Genomic DNA, 24,987 nt, shown 5'->3' with positions numbered 1-24,987 from the left:
AAAATGCAATATTATTCTGCTTTAATCGCCCCTATCTTCAGTTGAGATGTTCAGAACTGCACCATATTTCATGTGTATGATTAACTTGACATCCTCTGGGGGTATGCTAAGTTTCGTAGAATTTCATCCATGGGGAGGTATAAAATAAATTCATTTATGTGCACATTTAGTGACTGTACACTCATCGGCCTGTAGATGGTGGTGTTGAGCGAAGGGTTGCTGGTTTAGGATGATACTGTCACACACACACACACATGCAGGAATACAAACAAACGCAAGCATGCACACACACTGACATCCACACGCACAGACACACACCCATACACACACATACAAATCCACATGCACAGACACACACACATGCGCACACACATACATACACGCACAGCAGAGGTGGGAGACTCGAGTCATATGACTTGACTCGAGTCAGACTCCAGTCGCAATTTTCTTACTTGACTAGATCTCTGAAAAGACTCGACTTGACTTTAGACTTGCTCCTTGTGACTTTAGACTTGACTCGGACTTGTGCCTATTTACTTGAAATGACTTGTGGAAAATAATTTATTTCAATTATTGTGATTTTTTTTTTTTTTTAACGGAAACTCCCTGTGGCTGTCAATCATTCTCCATTCAGTATTCAAACAGCGCTCGCGCCTCTTCCGGTTGGATGCACGGTAAAACTCTCTCCATTCTCCAATATGATATATTCACATTATAATGCATGATCTGTAGATAAAAGGCTGTGGATTTGCATAAAATGACTTTATTTTGTTGGAGTTTGTTGCTGTTTTTAAACGACTCACTACCGTGTGCTTGTTAGATCACGCACATCACAAGGACTATGAATCGGCATCAAACGCACAATAACTGGAATTTAAAACTGTGAAACAAATGATCAATAAACTGTTGGACAGATATACACTAGGATTTGTGCGCTCGACATTTCTTCGCTTTGTGCCGTGAACTTTTAAATGCGCACTTGTGCAGCGCAGCGCTGAACACTGACTCCATGTTGCTTTGAGCACATCATTCTGCATACGCGCTTTGTGCGTTCTGTTTTGAAGCGTTTCATTATCATAGTTTTGCGCACTGAAAGATTATTAAAAGCTTATATTTGTTTATACCTAGCCTGCTCAATACATTTAAAATAAGCATAATTTAATTGTATATTATTTCTGTGTAGTGTAGGCTATATAAATACACTTCTGAATTCTTGACATTAATATATAAATATAAAATTGTGAAATGTATGACTGCCTGATTGAATTGAGTACTGATAGAAAGAGTACTAATAGTAATTTGTTTTTATTAACATGTTTAGATTTTATAAAATTACTGTGCAGATTTTTTCAAGAATTACTTTTTGCTGCTGATTTATACACATTAAGTTTAATAAAAATGCATAATACATTTATGTAATATTTAAAGGTGTTAACTGGAATCTTACACTGCAAAATAATAACTTAAAAAGGATTAAATTCATCACAATTATGTAAGTATCTGGAAATTTGACATCACAGCAAAATAACTATATGTATGGCTAGCACAAGATGGGAAAAGTTTTATTAATTCTTGTTTACTTGTGTTCATTTAATTTATTTTTATTTTAGAGCATTTAAAGTGCTTCTTAATGATATTTTATTTATTACACACAAGTTAGTTTATTTATTTTTGTAACCCATCAGCCCTCTGTGTCTAAATAAGTAATAAAAGTCCCAGAGTTAAAAAAAATGTGTAAAACGAGCCTGTGCGTGACTTGGTATGACTTGATGACTAAGTTGCGACTTGACTTGACTTGACTTGACAAAGAGTATGACTTGACTTGACTTGACTTGACCCTTACAACAGAATGACTTGACTTGACTTTGACTTGACCCTTACAACAGAATGACTTGACTTGACTTTGACTTGCAATGTTAAGACTTGGACTTGACTTGAGACTTGCATTTAGTGACTTACTCCCACCTCTGACGCACAGACACACACACACACACAGACACACACATACACAAACACACACACATACACACACACACACACACACACACACACACACACACAGACAGACAGACATGCACATACTACTACTTTTTTTAGGTATATTCATAAACACGCAATACAGCCAAATTGCTCCACGTCATTTATTTTTGTGGAAAGCCAGTGCAGGCCTGAGCGGCGGTCATATTTTGTACCGCCATGCGGTACATCTAGTTATGAGAAACTTTCTCATTATTATGACTTAAAGAATCTTTTTTTTTTTTTTTTACTCAACTATGGTGGAAACGGGCTTCCATAAGTACATAAATAGACACTTTTACATATGAAAAAATTTAAAAAATTAAAAAGAGAAGGAAAAAAAAATTAACATTCACATATTTATATCAAACTCTTATAATTACACATAATTCCTAATAAGGAATTCAAGTAATATTATTTAAACAACAAATAATAATAACAATAATAAATAAAATAATAAATAAGTAAATTAAAAGGGAGGGAGTAAATAAAAAAAAAGGTAATTCATGTAATATGTATTCATTTATTTAGAAGAGTCTTTGATTTAAGAGGTGCCCATATCAAAATGTATACTTTTGCTCTTAATTTCATGTTATCCTGCATAGTGTACTTTAGAAACTATAGTAGTCAACAAGTGGATCAAAACCTTTAATCAAAGTTATACATGAATTTTGAACAGTACCAGTTCTTAGGACAACTTTGATGAACTTTTTTGATCCACTTCATATGTTGACTAAATCTAACCAATCATTTAAAACTGGGGATAGTTGCTTTCTCCAAAAATGTTGTTATTGCTTTAAAAGCTGTAGTAATTCTCAGTATTCTAAATAAGTATAACTAATCTTTATATAAGTATTTGTATTTTTAATTAGCTTCACTTAAATTTTATTGTAGGTTGATGTCACTTTTTAATTACTTTTACTTTAGACAGCGCCCATCTTTTGTCAAATGTCACGCTTTGATTATTTTAATTATTTTGATGCTCATAATGCAGCAGAACGACTTTGATAACACATTATATAACTTCTTTCAGTATTTTGAGTGAAAATATAATTATTGCTAATTATATTTATTTTCTGATCAGCTCAATTCTGACCTGGGTTACACAAGTCTATTCATATATTTATCTTCGTTTTGGCAACACTGATAAAGAGTAGCATTCACGCAATGTTCCATTCTCCTATAGTCCTACACTCTCAGAAAAAAAGGTACAAAAGCTGTCACTGGGACAGTACCCTTCAAAAGGGTTCTAATATGTAGGCTATCATTTAGGTCATAATATGTACAAGTTTGGTACCAATATGTACACGTTTGGTACCAATATGTACATTTGAGGGACTTATATGCACTCTTATATGCAACTAAAAAAAATAGTTGTAGGCTATTTGTTAATGCACTGTGAACTAAGATGAACAAACAATGAATAGCTAGGCTATTTTTATTAACAATAACGTTAGATTACAGATTATAGCCTACAGTAAAACAAAAATATTGCTCATGGTTAGTTCATGTTAGTCAATAGGCTACATTAATAAATGAAACCTCAGTGTAAAGTATTAGCCTACCAGTCTCTTGTATAGGATTCAATGTCCGCATTCTCCGCAATGTCCGCGTTGCGCTTTATCGCCATTCGCCAACACTCCGACCCAAGCACAACCCACGCGAGATATGAGATCATATGACACTAGGTACATCATAATCACAACTTTATTACAGCAAAATCATGCGCCTCAGGTAGGCTATACCACCCACACAGAAGTGGAATTCAAAATAAAACGAAAGAAGAACGTCTTGAGGAAGAAAATGTCACTGTCTTTTACTTTAAGTTATATAGACGATCATTATCAAAGAACATAGAAGTAGGGTACACAACACCTGTTTGTCTGAAGACCGATTTTGCATCGACTTGGGATCGTGTTAAGAAGGGACAAGCGCGAGCAGTAATTGGATTCATTAATTTTAAGAATGCTCAAGCTTGCGTATCTGCTGTCATGCTTGACAGTTGTCAATGCAGGTAAGTTAATTTAATGCTTTCCTATCCACCTTATTTTGCAACGCGGAAGTAAGCTGTTTTCTGTTAGATGTGTGAGAAGAGTAAAACTATTTGTGCTACAAACAAGTGTTTTTATAATTACGACAATAGGCTACATGGTAAGAAAAAGGTACCAGTTTGCAACATCAAACAGCAAAACGAGCTGTTGTACAGCTAAAAATAACTGAAAGTGGACACCACACATATAAATGGCCGCCGCGCCCGATCTTAAAAATAAGGTAGGCCTAAATAGCCTACTTCTTTTTATTTCATTAAAAAGGAAAGAAAACATATTTGATGTCGATGGTAACAAATGGTTTTGAGTGTTTGTGTCTATAAACCTATAAACTAGCATGACATGCACGTACGCATGAAGGTGCAAATGGTTGTATATTAATTGTGATGTTTAGCCACCTACCTAAACAGTTGTTTACAGTATGATGGCAATTTATCATTTGTCGGTATTTCATTGTAATTTATTATTTATAGTTAAAAACAACGATCAGATGGGTTTTTTTTTTTTTAGTTTTTTTTTTTTTTTAAGTCATACAAGTTTGGAGGGTGAGTAAATGTAAACAGAGTTTAATTTTGGGTGACCAATCCCTTTAATGTTGCAATTTTCATATTTTGTCTGGGAATGTTGGACAGTTTTTCAGATTTGAATATCTTTTTTTGTGTGGCATAGGCCTACATAAACAATTGTTAATACGTGTGAAATATCTATATGTGAATTGTAAAATTGCACAATGGCCGCCTGCTGCTTTCTATATATATATATATATATATATATATATATACATACATACATACATACATACATACATACATATATATATATATATATATATATATATATATATATATATATATATATATATATATATATATATATATATATATATGTGTGTGTGTGTGTGTGTGTGTGTATATATGTGTGTATATGTGTGTATATGTGTGTGTATATATATGTGTATATATATATATATATATATATATGTGTGTGTGTGTGTGTGTGTGATAATATTTTTAACAGAGTTGAAGTATCATGGTCTTGCATAAACTCAACTCTGGTCTTGGCTTGGACTTTGTCTCAAATTAGCTGATGATTCTTTCATCCGTTATCAGCATGGTTGAAAATACTACAATAACCATCCAAATCTTTTCTCTCAATCTCTTGATTCATCCTGTCTATTTTTGCTTCTCTGTTTCACTGTTCTGCATCAAGTACAAGGTCCAGTACAAGGTTCTTAACAGAGGAACCTTACTTCTTGATTATTTTATTGTGGATGACAACTTTTCTAATTAACTTAGCAATTTATAATGTAATATTTATCACACGTATATTGTTGTGGGTAACAAATAAACAAACAATCCTGAATAAGAGACAATACTAATTTACTTTGAGGTTAATTTTCTTGCAAGAAAAGGTCAGCAGTCATACAGTCACACAGAGTGACAGTGAGGGGAGGGCATCCTTCCTCTTTTATAGCCTCAACTCTCAGATTTTTGTCTCTCTAGTCTAGGCCAATGATGTTATTTTCAACGATATTCGTGACAGGAGGCCCTCCAACACTCTTCTTTTCATACACTGTAAACCCTAACGCTCAAAATAATTAATTGGTTTGAGTAGGACAAACTTAAATTAAACTAATTTGTTCAGTCAAATTAACTTTTATGAGTATTTAGCACTTTCTTTTTCTTTCAAGTTCACAGAACTGATATATTTTAAGTAAACTGAACTGTTTCATTGTTTTGAGTTTTATGAAATGATTTATTTTAATTTAAACAAACTTAAGTTTAACTGAAACGGCTGGGATGTCTATTTCCCAGCATGCTTTGCCGATGTCACTTGAATGGGAGAGTAAATGCTAAAATTAAGTGTAATATAATGTTTTTTTTTTATATATATATATTAATGTTAAGTGGGAGATTTAGTAGTGATTAATGTTTTGTTATGCTAATTTAGTAGAATTTCTGTTATTGTTGGTTTTAGGATAGTTACCATCATGGTGACAAGTGGTGCATGCGGCTTGATTTGAGAGCAAATAAAATCTTTATATTGTAGTACTCATACAGCAAGTGCTGTATAACATACTATTGTTAGCATGATAACATGTTAGCAAACTAGCTTGTTAAAACTAGTGTTCTCATTGAGATTACATGAAGGTTTTAAGTTAAATGTATGAACTAGTGTACTCTGATTTTAATTGTTCTTAACTTGAAATGTTTAAGTTCTCTTGAATTATTGCAATGAGAAAGATGAATAAATATTCTGAGTAGCAGAAACTGAAAATGTTTGAGTTTGCTTAATCAGTAAATTTAAGTTAATTATAATTTAAAATTATATTTAAAATAAACTCCAAAAATATAAGTGATGATGTACTCAAATGTTTGAGTTTATGAACTTAAAAAAATTGTGGCAACTGATTGCCTCACTTTTTTTAAGTTCTGCTTACTTATTCGGGTTTACAGTGTATGATGGTCACACACTAGCCTGGCTAACGTCAGACCTCGTCTCATTGAGACGTGGTCTGGGAACCACATGTTCATTTTCTCGTATTTGAGGCGTGGTTTACGAATGTCCAGAGCCGTTTATTGGGCGCTACGAATGTGTATCAAAAGCGCCTGTACGTAGCTCATAGCCAATCGTTTCAATTATACCAGGTGACGTATGTAGAGCGACAGAAATTCGACGAGGAAGAAGACGATGGGTCAGAGATTTATGTGTACATGATGGCGTTCAGCGACTAAACTACTTAGAACACTATAAGGCTGCATCGAAAGGTAACTTTGCGTATGTTGGATCCATAGATATAACAAACTGCTTCAGTGTGTCGCATAGACCTCGTCATCGTCTTGCTGCTCCCTCCCCGTTCTGTGATTGGTTCCCTTTTTGAGGCGAAAATCTGGTCCATGGCGTCCAGGCTGCCTAGCAGCGTGAATAAAATCGTGCTACGCACAAGGCAGCATGGGGAAACCCAGGCTAGTCACACACATCTTAAAGATAAAAATTTGTTCCACAATATTCATTTATAATGCCAGAGCCCAGAGGAAGATAAGTCTGGACTGGAATGTATATTCATATGTTATGGTCTAATTTGACTAATCTGTACTAATATTTCTCGTCCTTGTGTACACAGGTTCTCACTCACTGATGGCTTTGTTAACATATATAGTTGGACAGACACCATTTCCTGAGTTCAGTGTTGTGCTGATGTTGGATGATATGCAAATAGGATATTATGACTCAACCACATGGAAACCTGTCTATCGCACTAACAGTGATTCAAAATACCATGATGAGGAGCAAAAGGATGCTGGTGTTATATTTCAATACATGTATGATGGCATGAAATCTCGGGATTTGTATGTTAAAAAACACCTCAATCTCACAGATGGTGAGAACTAAAGCCTACATTATCAGCATTAACACATACTTAATTTAATAACAGATGTACTGTAGCCAGAGGTGTAAAGTCCAGGGGTCAGAAAGTAAAAGTCCTGCCATATGTTTATTCCACCCATGAACTCAGCCAGCTGATTTCACTAATTAGTTCTATCTCCTGGCTGAAAAACTGCTAATTAGCAAATCCAGGTGATTGGAACAAAATACAGAGGAGGACTTTTACTTTCTGAACCTGGACTTTACACCTCTGACTGTAGCTTTAATTTGTGTTTTAATTATTTTATTAAAACTTTTGATGTAAGAGGGTAATCATAATGTGCAAAATATTCATTTTCAGTTTACTACGTTTTATATTGTGTCAGAGTGAGGACTAATTTAAAAAAAAAACATTTGTCTTTTATTTGAAGGTGTACATGTTCATCAGAGAGTTGTTGGATGTGAACTGTTGAATGATGATAAACCAGGTCCAGCTCATTTCTGGAGTGCTTTTGATGGACAATCTATGGAGGAGGTCACCTATGACCTGGAACAAAACGATGTCCATGTGAAAAAGCCATGGATTATATCATGGTACCAAGTAAATCAGCTTCATATAAAGTTTTTATGTGAAAATGTTTATCATCCTATTTGTATTAAAGTTTTGCAAAGGTACCTGCATTTGGAAAAGAACAATGTGATGAGAAAAGGTGAGAGAATCAACCTGATTATCTTCAGTATAATTAAGATAGGAAAAAAAAGTTTATATATCATATATTATATCATATTATATATGATTATATATTTTATATAATCAACAAATATGACCCAGACAGCGGTACTGACAGAAAATGCGGGCCTCTGAATGCGTAATGAAACATGAGAACCATAAATAAATAACAACAGTAACACTTCTCATTATTCTCTGTAGTGAAACCCAGAGTCAGACTCATGAGGAAGAAACTCCCAGACTCTCAAGGGCTTCGGATCAGCTGTCTGGCCACTGGCTTTTACCCCCGTCACATTAACCTGACCCTGTTCAGAGACGATCAGCCTGTGGATGATGATCAGATCACAGGAGGACAGATTCTGCCCAACGGAGACGGAACTTACCAGATGAGGAAGAGTTTAGTGATCAGCGATGAAGAACTACATGAAGGACATAAATACAACTGTACAATGAAGCACCTCAATCTGGACAACAAACTGAACATTATATTTGGTACATAAAAATGCCCAAACCAGCAAGCAAACAAACTAAATGCCCTTTTTGATATCAACAACATAGATTTAATAATAATAAAAACTATTTCAGTACATATCTTTAGCTTTTGTATTTATTTTTCTGTTTTTTTGTTTGTTTTTGTTTTATTCACCACAATTTCAGATACAGATAAATATGACCCAGGAGGATCCGCCAGTCTGTCTGTAGTTATCAGTGTGCTGGTGTTAATGTGTGTGGCTGTTCTCATCGTAACTGCACTCATCATATGGAGGAAGAGACGTGCTGCTGGTAAATGTTCTACGGTCCAGTTCATTACGTTTGATGCTCAATTAGAAAATGAAACCAAACATCATGTTCCTTTAGAAGAGGCTCTTTCAATGTTTACCGTATACAGTTTTGTGACTGTGACTTTTTATTCTGGTTTATTTCATCTTATTCAGGACAAGGCTCTGAGACGTCACTGAATAAATACTCCCCTACTCCATGTGAGTATACTGTGTTTTAAATGAAGTCAGCAATATGTTAATTTTAAGTTTAATTTTGGAAAATGTCTAGAAATTGAACCAAATGAATTTTTTATTGATTTCAGCCACCACCCAAGATGAAAATTGAGTCTATGCATTAAATAAAAAAATCAAGACAACACATGGGAAAATGAGCATTTCGGGGAGGTTCCAAGATGATTCCTTGATTGCACGTGTTTTGATCAGCTCTGCATTCCCAAATACTTAAATTGACTTGTAACATTGTTGCAAAGAAGACTTTGAAAGATAGCTAACTCTAATAACACAGTGATTCTTCGGACACAACAATGGGTGGATCTGAAAAAAGGAAAAGTGCTAGAAAGAAGACTGGAAAGTCCAACCAAAGCGTAAATGCTAACACTGCTAGCAAAACTAGCAGCAGCACGCAGTGGCCGAAACTTTTATGAAGATCCCTTCCAGTGATCTGATTACTGACAACTTGCATGATTATCTTAGACAAAACACTGATCTGGATGAATTTATACTGGTGGAGGAAGAATTTCCATCTCTCCCTGAAACTCCATGCAAGTCTCCATCCCCAAACAACATAGCACTGTAGACAGACACACAACGGTCATCCTCGCACAGATCTCAGAACTTTTCTGTGATAAAAAATGATAAAAATTTAATTTGAAATTGGAATCTTTTGTTGTTTAAAGTATTGTAGTGAACTGGCAAAAATTAGGAAAATTGGTGAGGATAAAATTTTAGGTAAAATTTCCATCTTCTAAAAAAATAGAGGAAATTTCTGAAATGGACAAAACAGAACTGACTGAGCAGAAACTTAAATTAGAGGAAATTTACAAAAGAGTGGCTGAAGATCTTTATAAGATCTCAAACAAAATGGCTTGAAGAGGGTGAGAAGAGCTCTGCCTATTGTTTAGACTTGAGGCATGCAATCCAAAAATAATTATATTGAGCAATTGAATATTAATGGTGATATTGCTGAGGACCCCAAAATCATTGCACATTTTTGTTGAGTTTTATAGTTATCTTTACACCTCAAATTTTTGTCAACAATCTACTACTGAGTTTTCCGAGTCCTTGCCCAACATAAAGCAGTTTAGCATAGAGGATTCTAATATACGAAGCCCCTCTCAGATTAGAAGAAATTATTGATGCCATACATTTTTTGAAAAATAAGTCTCCAGGAATGGATGGTATAACTGCTGAATTTTATAAAGCATTTAGAAAGACCGTTGCTCCTGTTTTGTTCAAAGTTTTAATGGAGAGCCTTGAAAGAGCTTTGCTTCCTCCAACCCTGATGTGTCAAGGACTTATCACCCTCAAAACCAAATAAAGACCCCATTTTAATTGATAGTTGTCAGCCAAATATGTTGCTAAATAATGATTATAAAATAATTGCTTTTATCAAAAAGACTGAAATGTGTTTTAAACAATCTGATTTGTTTAAAAAAGAAAAAAGGCGCATTATATATAACGTTATAGTAACGTTTGGTTTTGGACATCTTACATAGATCTCTAATGATTGTTTTGGACTATTATAAAGATTTCGAGTCTTTAGGAAAGCCCTTTAAAGGGAATTAAAAGGAATCAATACCAAAGTGATAAGTCAGTTAGCCGATGACACTGCCTGTTTCTGAAGGATGTCTCTCGAGTAGATATTGCATTAGAAACTCTTAAGCCCTTTTCCAAAGCCTCAGGTCTTTATCTTAATATCAATTAATGTGAGCTGCGTCCAGTTGGCAACTGCTTGGAGTCCTCAATTTGTAACATTTATGTAAGAGAAAGCATCACCTTTTTGGGGGTTAAAATAATTTGATAATAAGATGATAAGAGGTGTCCCTCCATTTTTTGCCTCAAAAGACATGCAAGGTTGAATCATTTGTTTCTGAGAGATCTGTCACTCAAGGGAGAGTTCTTCTCACTAAACCAGAAGGCATTTCTCGCTTATTTACTGCTCAGTCACTTTATGTTGACAAACAAACATGTAAATTAATTGACAGAATCTGTGAATTTGAATGAAAAAACAAAGTTCACTACTAAGAAATCAGTGATATTAAATTCATATGATAAAGGTGGTCCACATTTTATAGACTTTAGCTCTCTGAACAATGCTTTTAATATAAACTGGCTTAGACAGTCTTTTCAAAACATGGTCTGTTTGGAATATAATCCCTCTGTATATTTACTCTCAATTAGGTGGCAAAGAATTTCTTTTAATGTGCAATTATAAAATTGAAAAACTTCAAATTAAACTCTCTAAATTCTATCAATAAGCACTTGCTGCTTGGAGTCTCAATTAAGTATTTATTTATGCTTACTCAACAATATATAGATATGCTCTCTGTTGTTTTCTTTCTTTTTTTCTTTTCTCTTTTTTTCTTTCTATTGTATTGTAAAACATCTGTACTTCTTATGTAACATGGAAGTTACTCTTGGACATGCTATTTGTTGATAATAAAGCATTTAAAAAATTAGCATTTGCTTGGTGGATGTAATTTGGGTTGTTATGAAAATGACCATTAAACGATGAAACCACAAAGGAATGTAACACAGGTAACGAATGTTTAGCAGTTATGAAATGTTTTTAAAGAATAATATCACTTTATTCGTTTTCTTTTCTTGCTGGTCAAAAGGAGATTTGTGTTTTATCCAAGCTCTTCTCACTCGCAACTTCAAGGCATCTGATATTGTCACATGTCCAAGAAGAAAAATGTGCATCCTTATACAAATGCCCAAAGTGCCCATAATGTGACATATTACTTTCAAAGAGAAACCTTTGCCATCAATAGACTGACGCAAAGGACTTGGAATTTTGTGCCAGAAACCAAGGGAAGATCATTTTATCATATGACATATTTTGGAGTAAGATTTTCAGTTTGACTGTGTAAGCTTAAAACTGAAATTGCCACTCATGCGTTCAAAAAATGCTGCATGAAGAAGCGTTATGTAATCTAATGTGTGACATGCCAAAGTTCAGATTTATCTTTTGAATGGTTGAATTCAGAATAGAAAACTAGCATTATATGCTTAAGGCATTGCAGAAATAGTAATAGTAGAACATTTCACGCTTGAACAAATTTCAACTGGTCGATAAGAGAGTCCCATGTTTTAAAGCAGTTGTTATTATTCCAGTGCCAGAAAAGCAGAATATCAGGTTCTCACTCACTGATGGTTTTCGCCACATACAGTCAATCCAAAAAATATTCAGACACCAGATATATATATTTTTTTTACTGGGTGCAGGACACTATAGTTCATTTATGTATATCCATGTGAGGATAGCAAAATAGATTTCTGGCCTTGGCGCTGGCTAGGCAGAACTGCGGATCGTACCATTTAGTACATTTATAGGTATCTAAATATATGCCCTCAGTTTCTCTTTACGCTCAGTTTCTCAACCGGAGGTAGCGTTAACGTTAATCCTGTCAAATCGTATCCATTGACTGAGCGTGTATAGGAGACTGGGGACAGTTGCAACAGGGGATGGTTGCAACATGTAATTTTTCTCCAATCAGAAACAAGCTAGAGTGATGACACTCATACTGCACCAGGGATGGAAATTAACTTTTTTGTCCACCTGCCACTGTAGCTGATGGATTTCAAAATCTACCAGCCACTCAACGTTTTTACCAGCCACTTTCTTGTTTTTAACCGACAATGTGTAACTGCATGTGAAAATTAACACTACAAGATCTACAATACTTAAGTCGTTTATTTCATAGGGTCTCAAGACTCAAGGAAATACTGACATTTTCTCTTTCTCTCTTATACACACACAAACCATGAACTGATACACATTTCATGAAATGAGTAGGGCAGATTAAACAAAAAACAAACATTCCTCCACCCATCCTCCCCATTCCGAGTCCAATTTACTCAGATTCTGAAGTCTCAGAGGTGCTTTCCTGAGCATTCTTCTTCCCCTCCATGAACTCTGGCCTTCTAGGCCAGATGCTAGCCTGATGCCAGAGCTGGATAGCAGGGGTGGGGTCATAATCCTCAATAGAGGGACTGGATAGCTGGACAGTCAGGAGGTCACAGAGGCTTCTGGATGTAAGATGGGACCTCCAGTCACTTTTCAATAACTTCATTTGATTGAAGCCTCTTTCACAGTCTGCAGTAGAGGATGGTACGGTGGGATGAGCTCAACAGCGACCCCCGAGGATGTCAGGATGCTCTGGAAGTGTCTAGTTAATTCCTCCACTTCTGATTCACCAAATTCTGAAAAGAGACGGACATAATGAAACAACATTGAGTTATATGCTTTCATGACTTTGTAGATGAAATGTTATGTATGAACCTAAACCACAACCGTATTCTCTGGAACTGCTTTTCCCTGCTATCTTTTTTACCTGGATGTGGCATTTGGATGATTCGTGGCCTTTTATGGCTTCCAGTTTTAGGTTTTTAGTCCCAACAATGAAACTATTAGTTCTCTTATTGGCATCTTCTGAAGCGTGTTGACGACATACCGAACAGAACATTGTCAGACTTATCTCGTTGTAAACTAACCAATCGTGGGACTCCCCATTGTCTGCTTTTCTCCATTGTTCTTTAAAAAAACTTTTTTTGACCTTCGCCTCTTTGCCCACTGTCTCCTGAGATGTTTTCTCTGCAGACCTCTTAACACCTACGATGTAACGCCACATTTTTTTTAAGGTGTGCCTCCTCTAAAAGTGTCCGGGTGAAACAGCATGCTACTTTTATTTACCCGCCACGGTGGCTGGTAGGTGAAGCGAGTTTACCAGCCACAACACAAAATCACCCGCATTTGGCTGGTGGCTGGTACTAGTAATTTCCATCCCTGTACTGAACATGCACAGTTAGACCCTCCCCCCACCAAGAAGACAGTAGACATGTTCAGCATCTGCTGCTGCATTTATTGAACGAAACTTGTTTTGGAGGTATGAAAGTAATTTTTTTCATGAGATGTATTTTTGTCATACTGTCCTGACATTTTGTATGAATTAATCAAAAATTACTTAGTTTGAATTATTGTTTTGTTGACTTCTAAGTGACATGGTTAGCATGTGTCAAAGTCAGTGTGTCTAGCAGGCACATGATGTTCTGTCATGGCTGATAGGGTTGGGGACGGTTGCAACAAGTTATAAATTGCATGTTTAATAAAAGTTTGTTGCTTTGCAAATTGTTCAATTCTTCCTGTCTGACACTGAACTGTGGAGAGATTGAATAGCATCTGTAACACCTGCACACTGAATCTATGTAGGCCTAATTCTACACATAAACAAACAAAACTCAATAACTGTTATTTGATAAATATGACTAAATAAATAAATAATAGGCTACTATAATATTATTGTATAAATAAATAATACTATAATATTATAGTAGGCCTAAAACAGTTAATATTTTCAGAAATATTGAGACAAAAAGCTAAAGTTAATTAATGAAATTTAAGGTATTTTTAACAGGTTGCAACCGTCCCATGGTTGTGTTGCAACTGTCTGGGTTGGGGTCAGTTGCAACTAATGATGGGAAGTCCGGCTCTTTTCAAAGATTCGGCTCTTTTGGCTCGGCTCCCTTAGAAGAGCCGGCTCTTCATATAGTTCAATGGCTCTTCTTTTAGGATCACTCGGAGCTTTATATTTTAGTCCAATTTAGCAATTGTGAATGAATTGTGTGTTGGTAAGCAATTTTTAATTCAGTGTTTTCATAAAAGCCTTATTTTTTTATGCATTTGTTCGTTACAAAAAATACACAGTTACTATTATTTAACATTTTAATACAACTTTAATTGAACAACTGAACACAGAACCACAGCAAACAAATCAAATAAATAAAGGCAAAAGTCTTAACATTAGCATTTAAATCCGGCTCCCCCACCACTACACTCGCTCTCTTCGGAGTGTCCCTATAGAGCTGGTAAGTCCCGCCCCTTCCGCTAATCCCGCTGGACCTCAAAGTTGAAAAACCGTCAATGCAAGTGAATGGGAGAAAATAATCATTTTCTGGTCCCGTTTGAATTTTGCCATGAATGTGAACATATGTTGTCTGTGAATTTTTTATAGAACTTTTCGTGTAAAGAATGCTACAATTTAGCGGGTAGAAGTTTGATACGGTTAGACTTTGTGTGAAAGCACTTTGTGGACTACAACTCTTCGCTGCATGCTTTCGACGCGTTTGAAACGTCACCACCACTAGCACACGGCTCTAGCTCACGGATCCCGCTAAACATGCTGTGTCTTTGGTGCACTTCACCGCCTTCTTTCAGGGAGAGGACAAAATCGTCGAGGTTGGTGAAAACCACGGGTAAGTCAACTTTATGGGGTGACGTCACATAGGCGACATGTAGTCTTTCTCGTTATGTCTTTTCCACAACTGCTAGCCGACGAATCATACCATATACTGTCAAACTTGTAACATGAAAGATTATATAAAAAATTCACAGACAACATATGTTCACATTCATGGCACAATTCAAACGGGACCAGAAAATAATTATTTTCTCCCATTCACTTGCATTGACGGTTTTTCAACTTTGAGGTCCAGCGGGGTTTTACGGAAGGGGCGGGACTTACCAGCTCTATGGTGTGATCGTAGTCTGTCCTCCCATGTGATTGGCCGCATGGTGAAGTCCTGTCCCAAATAAAGATTCGACTCTTCTTGTTCGTGACAAAGAATCGGCTCTTAGAGCCGGCTCGTTCGCGAACGACACATCACTAGTTGCAACATCTGGCTTCTTCCATTCAAATAAATACTGTGAACGATATGTCATATGTAATCATCTTTAAATGGTATGGGTAATTAGCAGACAGATGCAAGTTTAATATATACAAATTTGGCTTGTCAAGTCCAAATAGTCTCAGATTTTACACTTACTGAAAAGTGTTGTCCTACTGTCCCCGGTCTCCCCTACGTGTCAGCCAATCTGGGATGTCCGTTAAAATTAACTTTTGCAAATAACAATCGTGGTCCTGGACAGAGTGACCTTGCACATTAAGATAAAATCGGATTTTCTCCAGTCATTGTTAAAAAAAAAAAAACGTGCAAACTAACGTTAGTGAAGCGGCCAGAGGGATCGTTCCACCCCCTAAGATCCGCCCACCAAAAACGTCAACACGGAAACGATCTGAAGAGAGAAAACGCAAAAGTGATCACTTTTTATTCTGCGTTTAGACGAGCGTTATGGGGGGAAATCTGCGTGCATATGGTGACGCAAAAGTGTGTGAAATTCGATGTAGTATGCACTCCAGGCGGCTAGGTGGCAATGTGAAGCACTGATCGGTGCCTTCACTGCAGACTTTTGCGTTTTTACCTATTTTTTTACAGTCTATGGTTTTTTTTACCGTTTAGACGGAAATGCAACGGTGGAGCGTTTTTAAGATTTCCACTCTGGAGGGTGGTTTCACTTTTTTGCGTTTTTAACCGTTTATATACTGTCTATGGTTTTTAAGCCCCAAAAACGCACATCTGATATATTTTTACGTTTTCACCCGCGAGCGTTCTCGTGTAAACAGGGTGTGTATCATAGACAGTATGGGGGTGTGTATGGGTCTGGGACTATGGTCTGGGATCGTGCAAGGGACAATTAAGCGCGTAATTTTTTTTTTACAGAGATGATCCATAACACCTGGATTCGTTAATTTTAAGAATGCTCAAGGTTGCGTATCTGCTGTCATGCTTGACAGTTGTCAATGCAGGTAAGTTCATTTAATGCTTTCCTATCCACCTTATTTTGCAACGCGGAAGTATGCCTATAAGCTATTTTCTATTAATGCGTGTGAGAATAGTAAAACTATTTGTGCTACAAACAAGTGTGTTTATAATTACGACAATACATATAATATGGTAAGAAAAGGGGGAGAGCGGGGCTCAAACTAACGCGGGGCTAGTTAGCATGACGAAACTTGGGCTGCGTTCGAAACCGCATACTCAATGAGTAGGTAGTACTTAAAGACGCTTATTTTAAATCTGATAGGAAAATTTTCAATAAGTAGGCCTATTGCAGAAGAGCACACCACAACATGAAATATACATCTGAGTGCTATTATGTAGAACAAATCTATAAAGTAACTTAACATAATTTATCTATTTTATTTGTCCATTAGTAGCCTATACTGTTGATAAATTGAGGAACATTTATGTTGGATAAAAAGTTAAAACAACCTCAACATGTAAATGTAGTGTTGAGCTCATAAATCACAGAGGTAAGGTGAATCTTGTCTGGATGTTACAGGGACAGATGAACAGATGTAGCCTACATACATGATTGTAGTTTGAATAAAGCTTGTGTTAAATGTGTTGACTTGTATATGCATTTGTTTATTGTGTGATGGTGACTTTCATTCTTTTACTAATTTATTCATATTTCTTCTTGTTGTCAGTAAATTAAATATAATTATTTAATTAATTAATGCATTCATTAATTGTTTGACTGAAAATGTAGATATGTTCACTATATACACATCTAGAGTGTATTCATGCATAGCTATGTCATATGACATATATTACATTTTGTTTGTTTTATTGAATGATATCATTTTCAGTAAAAAGTAATATAATTATCTAAGTATTGGTCAGCATTTATCATTGTTATTATTGTATGTTTTGGGGTGGGATAGCAATGCAGTTCATTCTGGGGTAATATAATTTTTTTATTTCAATGATACTTACATTTTTCGAGTATAAAATCAACAGTTTTCTCCAAAGGCGAATCTTCGCGCAGCTGCCTCCTTTGTGCAGACATTACAAACGCTGAGGAAAACCGTTCTAGGTAGGGCTGTCGAGTTACTGATGTTATGAGGTGTCAGTGCACCTGTCGCTCATATTAATATTGTTTATTGCAGAACTTATACAAGATCAGGGAAAGATACCATGGTTGTATCTTTAACAATAAACGTACACAATCACAATGACCAAAAAAAAAAAAATATATATATACACACATGTCATGGGTTTGCGTACATAATATGAGCTTTTATACACAAGAAAAAAGAACTGACATGGTTGAATATCTTAATTTTCTTGAATAATTCATTATAATACGTTTAAAAAAAATGCATTTGTTGTTATTTATTATAGGCCTAGGCCTGAGGGATGAAATGAGAGTTAAATTCAACAAGAAAAAGAGAAAAACAAAGCAGTAAGCCAGTTTTGCTTGCTGATGAAAATGTTTGGATATAAAATAAAGAAATTAACAACATATTCAAGAGATGACGATTTTGTGATTTCGTTATAAAAATAAATAATATCGATACGACGTATAAAACGGTGGGTCACATTAGTAGGGTTAAAAATATAAGAACTTAAATCAACCCTAAATGTATTCACAAAATAAATGGGCTGCAGTTTCTCCAACAAGACCACAAAATGAGCAAGTTAAATCAATATCAAGACATTTACAGATAGAGGAATTAACGTGTAAGTTAGTTCAAATCTTGTCAGTTGTTGCGCTTGTGATAACACGTCGTAGTAGGTCCCATGATAACGTCAACATGGCAGCAGTCCGGTTCGCATTCATACTAAACGAGATCAGGCTATAAAGTATGCTACCTACTCTTTTAGCGCTCGTTAAGTAACCTTAAGATGTATATGATTAACAATTTCCTGTGCCCTGGGCAACAAGACTCAAGGCCCCCCATAGTTAGGGGCCCTAACTATGGGGGGCCTTGAGTCTTGTTGCCCAGGGCACAGGGGGGTTCGGGGGCATGCTCCCCCGAGAAAATTTGGATTTCTCTGACCTACATATGTGCAATTTAGGACTTTTGAAGGCCAAAAAATTATAAGAAATAGGCTAGCTTTAAAACCTTGTCATTAGATTATTTGTCAATACCTGCTCTCTCCTCATCTTCATATTTCTTATTCTCTCAGTCTTCTTATCCTGGCCTATTTCTACCCCTCCTAAAGCTGAACTTTGACTGATAGTCTTTTCATTTTCGTCTGTGTCAGTGACGAAAGTAAACATAGGCTCAACTGATATTTATACGTTTTATGAATCATTTTCTTAGACATGTTAATTTACTCAAGGCTACCAGGAAAGTTGTAGCCTAAGTCAGTATTGCCATTAGGAACCTTCTGCAAGCTTTGGGATTTGAAAACGTCTGTTTTTAAATGTTAAAAGTAATTTTAAATAATACAAATTATAGAATACGTTTACCGCAGTTGGTGGAATTGGCAGACGTTCCCTTAAGCATCGTGCGCTGTGGAAACGCGTCAAAGCATTCTCAGGTATTATGCAGCATGAATGCATGAATGATTTTGAACGAATATTTCATCATGTCGATATACAATGGTCACATAATGTTAAAACTAATCTTGCTATTGATATCTTTGTTAGACTACCGACCCTATAGAACAAATGTCCGGCTAATATCGAGCCTGAAACGAACTTTACCGCACTCAACCAGCGGGAGTGCATTTCACGAATTAGTAATCGCTGGCGTTCAGCGGGGAGGGAGGAAAGTCTGCGTGAACCCGCGTAGATGCAGTTTATGCAGTGAAGACAAAAGAGTTTGATAACTTTATTAAATTTCTGTGAATTTCCTGTCAGGGCCCCCTAGATCTCATGGGCCCCTGGGCAAGTGCCCAGTTGCCCTAATGGTTGATTCCGGCCCTGCCTGGGATAGAAAAAGTATCCATCGGTTGAGCACTCGAAAATCTGGACGGAAGTAGTAAGCCATCCGGGAACTTCTCGCCTACTCTTTTATGAATACTGATTTTTCGAACATAATTTTTCTTTCACATACTTTTTTCTCCTACTATATAGCCTAGTAGGTAAGTAGGCATATTCGAACGCACTATTAGTATGCGTACATCCGAATCTCGATAGAATTAGTACGTCACCCAGGTAATTCCCGCCTACTCTTTTATGAATAGTAAGGATTCGTATATACTTTTTCGCTCGCCTACTCTTTGTCCCCTACTATATAGTAGGGAAGTATGCGGTTTCGAACGCAGCATTGATGTATTTACTAGTTGCCAAGGGCGTAACTTTGGGTCTACCATTGGGGGGGTTAAACTCGCGGCATATTTATTAATTAATTAATTTATTGAATAATTTTCTTGTGTAAAATGCTAATTTGCCGTTCCTGTATTAGAAATACATTGTGAGACTTTTACTGATTTAGGCTACTTAATGTAAATGCAGCTGTTCACTTGACTATGTATGCCATAATGACACAGTAGTTAAATTAAGTGTTTCTCAAACTTTCTCTGCCATTCCCCACTTCGGAGGTAGGAAAGGGTTCCGAGCCCCACCTGTCCCCAATCACCCCAACAAAATGTTAATAAACTAGGCTTTAAGTTTAACTCTTAAAATGTATTTTATTAACATCACATTTTAAAAACTGTACATCAAATAACAGCATTAAAAACTTTCAAATAGAGAAAATGAAAGTGCAATTATATTATCACTTTGCATGAAATAAGACTCAAAAGTAGATTAAAAAAAAATGTGTGTTTGCATTTAGCCTCTGATAACATCAAATTCAGAAACTGAGAAAATACAAGTGTGGACTAACGTTAGTTGTGCTTTGATTCATTTTGTCACTTTGCAAACTCCATGCAAAAAGAACAAAATAATAATAATAATAAAAAAATTAAATAATAATAATCTCAAATTGAGCCGGAGGTGGTAAATTCCTAATAATGTACGTAATTTTTTTTTTTTTTTTAGGTATTTTAATAAGATAGCAGCTACCTAAAATACGTTGCGCATACAGCTCAACTAACGCGATCGTTATAAAGGTGTTTGAACAACAAAACACATCCACTTGCACTTGCACATATTTGACAATCGGAATATCATATATATCCTGCTATAGCTAACAAATTTGTGAAATTTTGAATAAAAAAGGAAATAAAAGCAGATCATCAGTCATTCAGCGCGGCTGCGGTGTGACAAGCAATGAATGACGCGTCTCCATGGGAACCATAAAGTGATATATCAATAACGGTCGCCTTGAAAAACTTTTAAACTTACGTGTGTAAAGGTTAAGTAAGGCTTACATTTAAACGTGTCTTTGTTTTGTTTTGAGTGTATGGTCAATAAATAAAGGAATTAAAAAGTTGGGCACAAATCCTGTTTGTCGCGCCCCACTTGTCATGTCTCTATTTCCCACCAGTGGGCCGCGCCCGCGCCCCACACTTTGAGAAACGCCGAGCTAATATAGGGGTAGGCTACCTCCGTTTGGTCAGGATTTTTCCTCTTTTTGGCTGGTGTCGACCAACAATGAAAAATCGTTGTCTGGCTACCTTTCAGTGTCCTTTTCATCTTTCCATCCGTTAGCATGCTTCTCCAACCATTCATCCCAGCGACTGCGCAAAATAGTTAACAAACTTGGTAGAGAAAGCGGGTTGGGTAATACCAAGTAGTCGGTGCGGTGGGCGGGGGTACATTACAGATTTTTTTAAAAATATGATACTATCTTTCTTGCTGGCAAATGAAATTAATAAAGAAAACGAACAAAAGTATTAATTAGGAATATTTCATATTTATTTTAATCTGAATGATGTGATGATATTGGGGGGGGTTATATTAGCTGGATCTGATTTTTGAGGGGGTCATGACCCCCGTAACCCCCGTGCAAATTACGCGCATGCTAGTTGCCATATTAACACTATAAAGAGAAAAAATTGCGCCAAAGTTCACAATCTTTGGAAGATATCACTGAACATTTATTTAACCATAGCAAAAGTAAATTACTGACAAATTTTTCATGTCTATTTTTGGTGTTTTCTAAATTTCAAATTTGATATTATTTTAATCTCCAATATGTTATTTAACAGTTGATATGGTTCTTTAATGCTTCGTTAACTAGCAGAAAACACTAATCCCAGTTGTGCCTATATTGTTTATATATTCTTTCACCCGTTATCAGCAAATGCTGCAACCATCCAAATCTCTCTTGATTCATCCTGCCTATTTTTGCCCTTCTGGTTCACTGTTCCACATCAAGGACAAGAGGAACATAACTTTTTGAATATTTTAATGTGGATGACAACTTTTCTAATCAACTTTACAATTTATAAATACTGTGTACTGATTTAATATATCACATGTAATGTGAGAATGTCTCAAGGCCAATGATGGTGTTTTCAACCATATGTGGAACATTATGAGACTTGTTCATCATATTTTATCCTTGACCTCCTTTCACGTACCAACACTCTTCTATTGTCATATGATGGTCACACACATCTTAAAGTTAAAATTTCTTCTTCAGTTATAATGCCAGAGGAAGATAAGTCTGAAATGAAATGTATAGTCATGTGTTATGGTCTAAGTATGGTCTAAAGTTTTTGAATTGAATTGAATTGAATTATGGTCTAATTTGACTAATCTGTACTAAGATTTCTTGTCCTTGTGTATCAACAGGTTCTCACTCACTGATGGCTTTGGCAACATATATAGTTGGACAGACACCATTTCCTGAGTTTAGTGTTGTGCTGATGTTGGATGATCTGGAAATAGTATATTATGACTCAACCACATGGAAACCTGTCTATCGCACTAACAGTGATTCAAAATACTATGATGAGGAGCAAAGTGATGCTGGTGCTGTATTTAAAGATATGTATATTAGCATGAAAACTCGGGATATTTATGCTAATAAACACCTCAATCACACAAATGGTGAGAACTATACATTATCATCATTAACAAATCATTTAATAACAGATGTAGCTTCTATGTGTTTTATTTATTTTATTTAAAAAATTAGATGTAAGACTTTAAGAGGGTAATCATAGAGTCCATAATATTCATTTTCAGTTCACTACATTTTACATTGTGTCAGAGTGAGGACTAATAAAAATACATTTATTTTATTTGAAGGTGTACATGTATATCAGAGACTTGCTGGATGTGAACTGTTGAATGATGATAAACCAGGTCCACTTCATTCCTGGGATGCTTTTGATGGACAATGTATAGAGGAGTTCACCTATGACCTGGAAAAAAATGATATCCATGTGAAAAAGCCATGGATGATATCATGGGACCAAGTAAAACAGCTTCATATACAGTTTCTATATGAACATGATTATCATCCTATTTGCATTAAAACTTTGCAGAGGTTCCTGCATTTGGAAAAGAACAATGTGATGAGAAAAGGTGAGAGAATCAACCTGATTATCTTCAGTATAATTAAGATAGAAAAAAAAGTATAATCAACAAATATGACCCAGACAGCAGTACTGACAGAAAATGCGGGCCTCTGAATGCGTTATAAAACATGAGAACCATAAATAAATAACAACAGTAACACTTCTCATTATTCTCTGTAGTGAAACCCAGAGTCAGACTCATGAGGAAGAAACTCCCAGACTCTCAAGGGCTTCAGATCAGCTGTCTGGCCACTGGCTTTTACCCCCGTCACATTAACCTGACCCTGTTCAGAGACGATCAGCCTGTGGATGATGATCAGATCACAGGAGGACAGATTCTGCCCAACGGAGACGGAACTTACCAGATGAGGAAGAGTTTAGTGATCAGCGATGAAGAACTACGTGAAGGACATAAATACAACTGTACAATGAAGCACCTCAATCTGGACAACAAACTGGACATTATATTTGGTAAATAAAAATGCCCAAACCAGCAAGCAAACAAACTAAATGTCCTTTTTGATATCAACAACATAGATTTAATAATAATAAAAACTATTTTAGTACATATCTTTAGCTTTTGTATTTATTTTCCTTTGTTTTTTTTTGTTTTTTTACCTTAATTTCAGATACAGATAAATATGAGCCAGGAGGATCCGTCAGTCTGTCTGTAGTTATCTGTGTGCTGGTGTTAATGTGTGTGGCTGTTCTCATCGTAACTGCACTCATCATATGGAGGAATAGACGTGCTGCTGGTAAATGTTTTACAGTCCAGTTCACTACGTTTGATGCTCAATTAGAAAATGAAACCAAACATCATTAGAAGAGGCTCTTTCAATGTTTACAGTTTTGTGATTGTGATTTTGTGTTTTTATTCTGGTTTATTTCATCTTATTCAGGACGAGGCTCTGAGACGTCACAGAATGAATACTCCCCTACTCCATGTGAGTATACAGTGTTTTAAACGAAGTCAGCAATATGTTCATTTTAAGTTTAATTTTGGAAAATGTCTAGAAATTGAACCAAAGGAATGTTTTATTGATTTCAGCCTCCACCCAAGATGAAAATTGAGTCTATGTAATGGATTAAATAAAAAAACCAAGACAACTCATGGGAAAATTAGCATTTTGGGGAGGTACCAAGATGGCTCCTTGATTGCACGTGTTTTGATCAGCTCTGCATTCCCAAATACTTAAATTGACTTGTAACATTGTTGCAAAGAAGACGTTGAAAGGTAGCTAACTCTAATGCACGCAGATGGCCGAAACTTTATGAAGATCCCTTCCAGTGATCTGATTTCAGACAACCTGCATGATTATCTCAAACAAGACACTGATCCGGATTAATTTATGCTGGTGGAGGAAGAATTTCCATCTCTCCCTGAAACTCCATGTCTCGAGCCCTCAAGCAGCCCAGTAGACAGACACACAATGGTCATCCTCGCACAGATCTCAGAACTTTCTCGGCTGGTGCAGAACAGATCAGGTGTACTGGAGAAGCTGGTGGAAAGAAACTTGAGCATGTTTAATGAAATGAAAGTCATGAAACAAATCCCCAAACTAAAGGAAACAACTGAGTTTATTTGCACCGTCATCAATGCCTTACGACATGCTAAGTTACTCATGCAGAATATCAACTGAAACAAGCTGTTCAAGTGTGCTAAGGAGCAAGAGAGACGACTAACCTTGTTGGTAGGCTATTCGCACAGGAATCTGAGAATTCATGAGCTTCAAGAGAAAGGAGGAGTTGTTTTCTTAGTTGATGCATGTAGAAA

At 36.0% G+C, this 24,987-nt stretch overlaps 2 protein-coding genes across 3 annotated transcripts; both read left to right on the top strand.

The window, feature by feature from the left end:
* Positions 1–3,692: 3,692 nt before the first annotated feature.
* Positions 3,693–10,029, top strand: LOC311278335 (major histocompatibility complex class I-related gene protein-like). The gene is made up of 7 exons (XM_084389095.1): positions 3,693–4,030; positions 7,189–7,446; positions 7,862–8,140; positions 8,362–8,652; positions 8,818–8,943; positions 9,096–9,140; positions 9,245–10,029. The coding sequence occupies exons 1-7, from the start codon at positions 3,982–3,984 to the stop codon at positions 9,265–9,267; spliced, it is 1,071 nt and encodes a 356-aa protein (XP_084245221.1). The 5' UTR covers positions 3,693–3,981; the 3' UTR covers positions 9,268–10,029.
* Positions 10,030–16,437: 6,408 nt separating this feature from the next.
* LOC311278334 (DLA class I histocompatibility antigen, A9/A9 alpha chain-like) lies at positions 16,438–24,722 on the top strand. Of its 2 annotated transcripts, XM_084389093.1 has the most exons (7): positions 16,438–16,807; positions 22,483–22,740; positions 22,942–23,220; positions 23,394–23,684; positions 23,843–23,968; positions 24,113–24,157; positions 24,262–24,722. In XM_084389093.1, exons 1-7 carry the CDS (start codon positions 16,759–16,761, stop codon positions 24,282–24,284), a joined length of 1,071 nt encoding a protein of 356 aa, XP_084245219.1. In that variant the 5' UTR covers positions 16,438–16,758; the 3' UTR covers positions 24,285–24,722. The 2 variants fall into 2 exon arrangements, with proteins under 2 accessions (XP_084245219.1, XP_084245220.1); XM_084389094.1 differs by lacking the exon at positions 23,843–23,968 and having other exon boundaries at positions 16,468–16,807.
* The last annotated feature ends 265 nt before the right edge of the window (positions 24,723–24,987 follow it).

This window comes from Rutilus rutilus (genome assembly GCF_951802725.1).
Source record: "Rutilus rutilus genome assembly, chromosome: 19".
Taxonomy (NCBI): Eukaryota; Metazoa; Chordata; class Actinopteri; order Cypriniformes; family Leuciscidae; genus Rutilus; species Rutilus rutilus.
The sequence above is the reverse complement of the archived record's forward strand: the minus strand, read 5'-3'. Positions and strand labels throughout refer to the sequence as shown.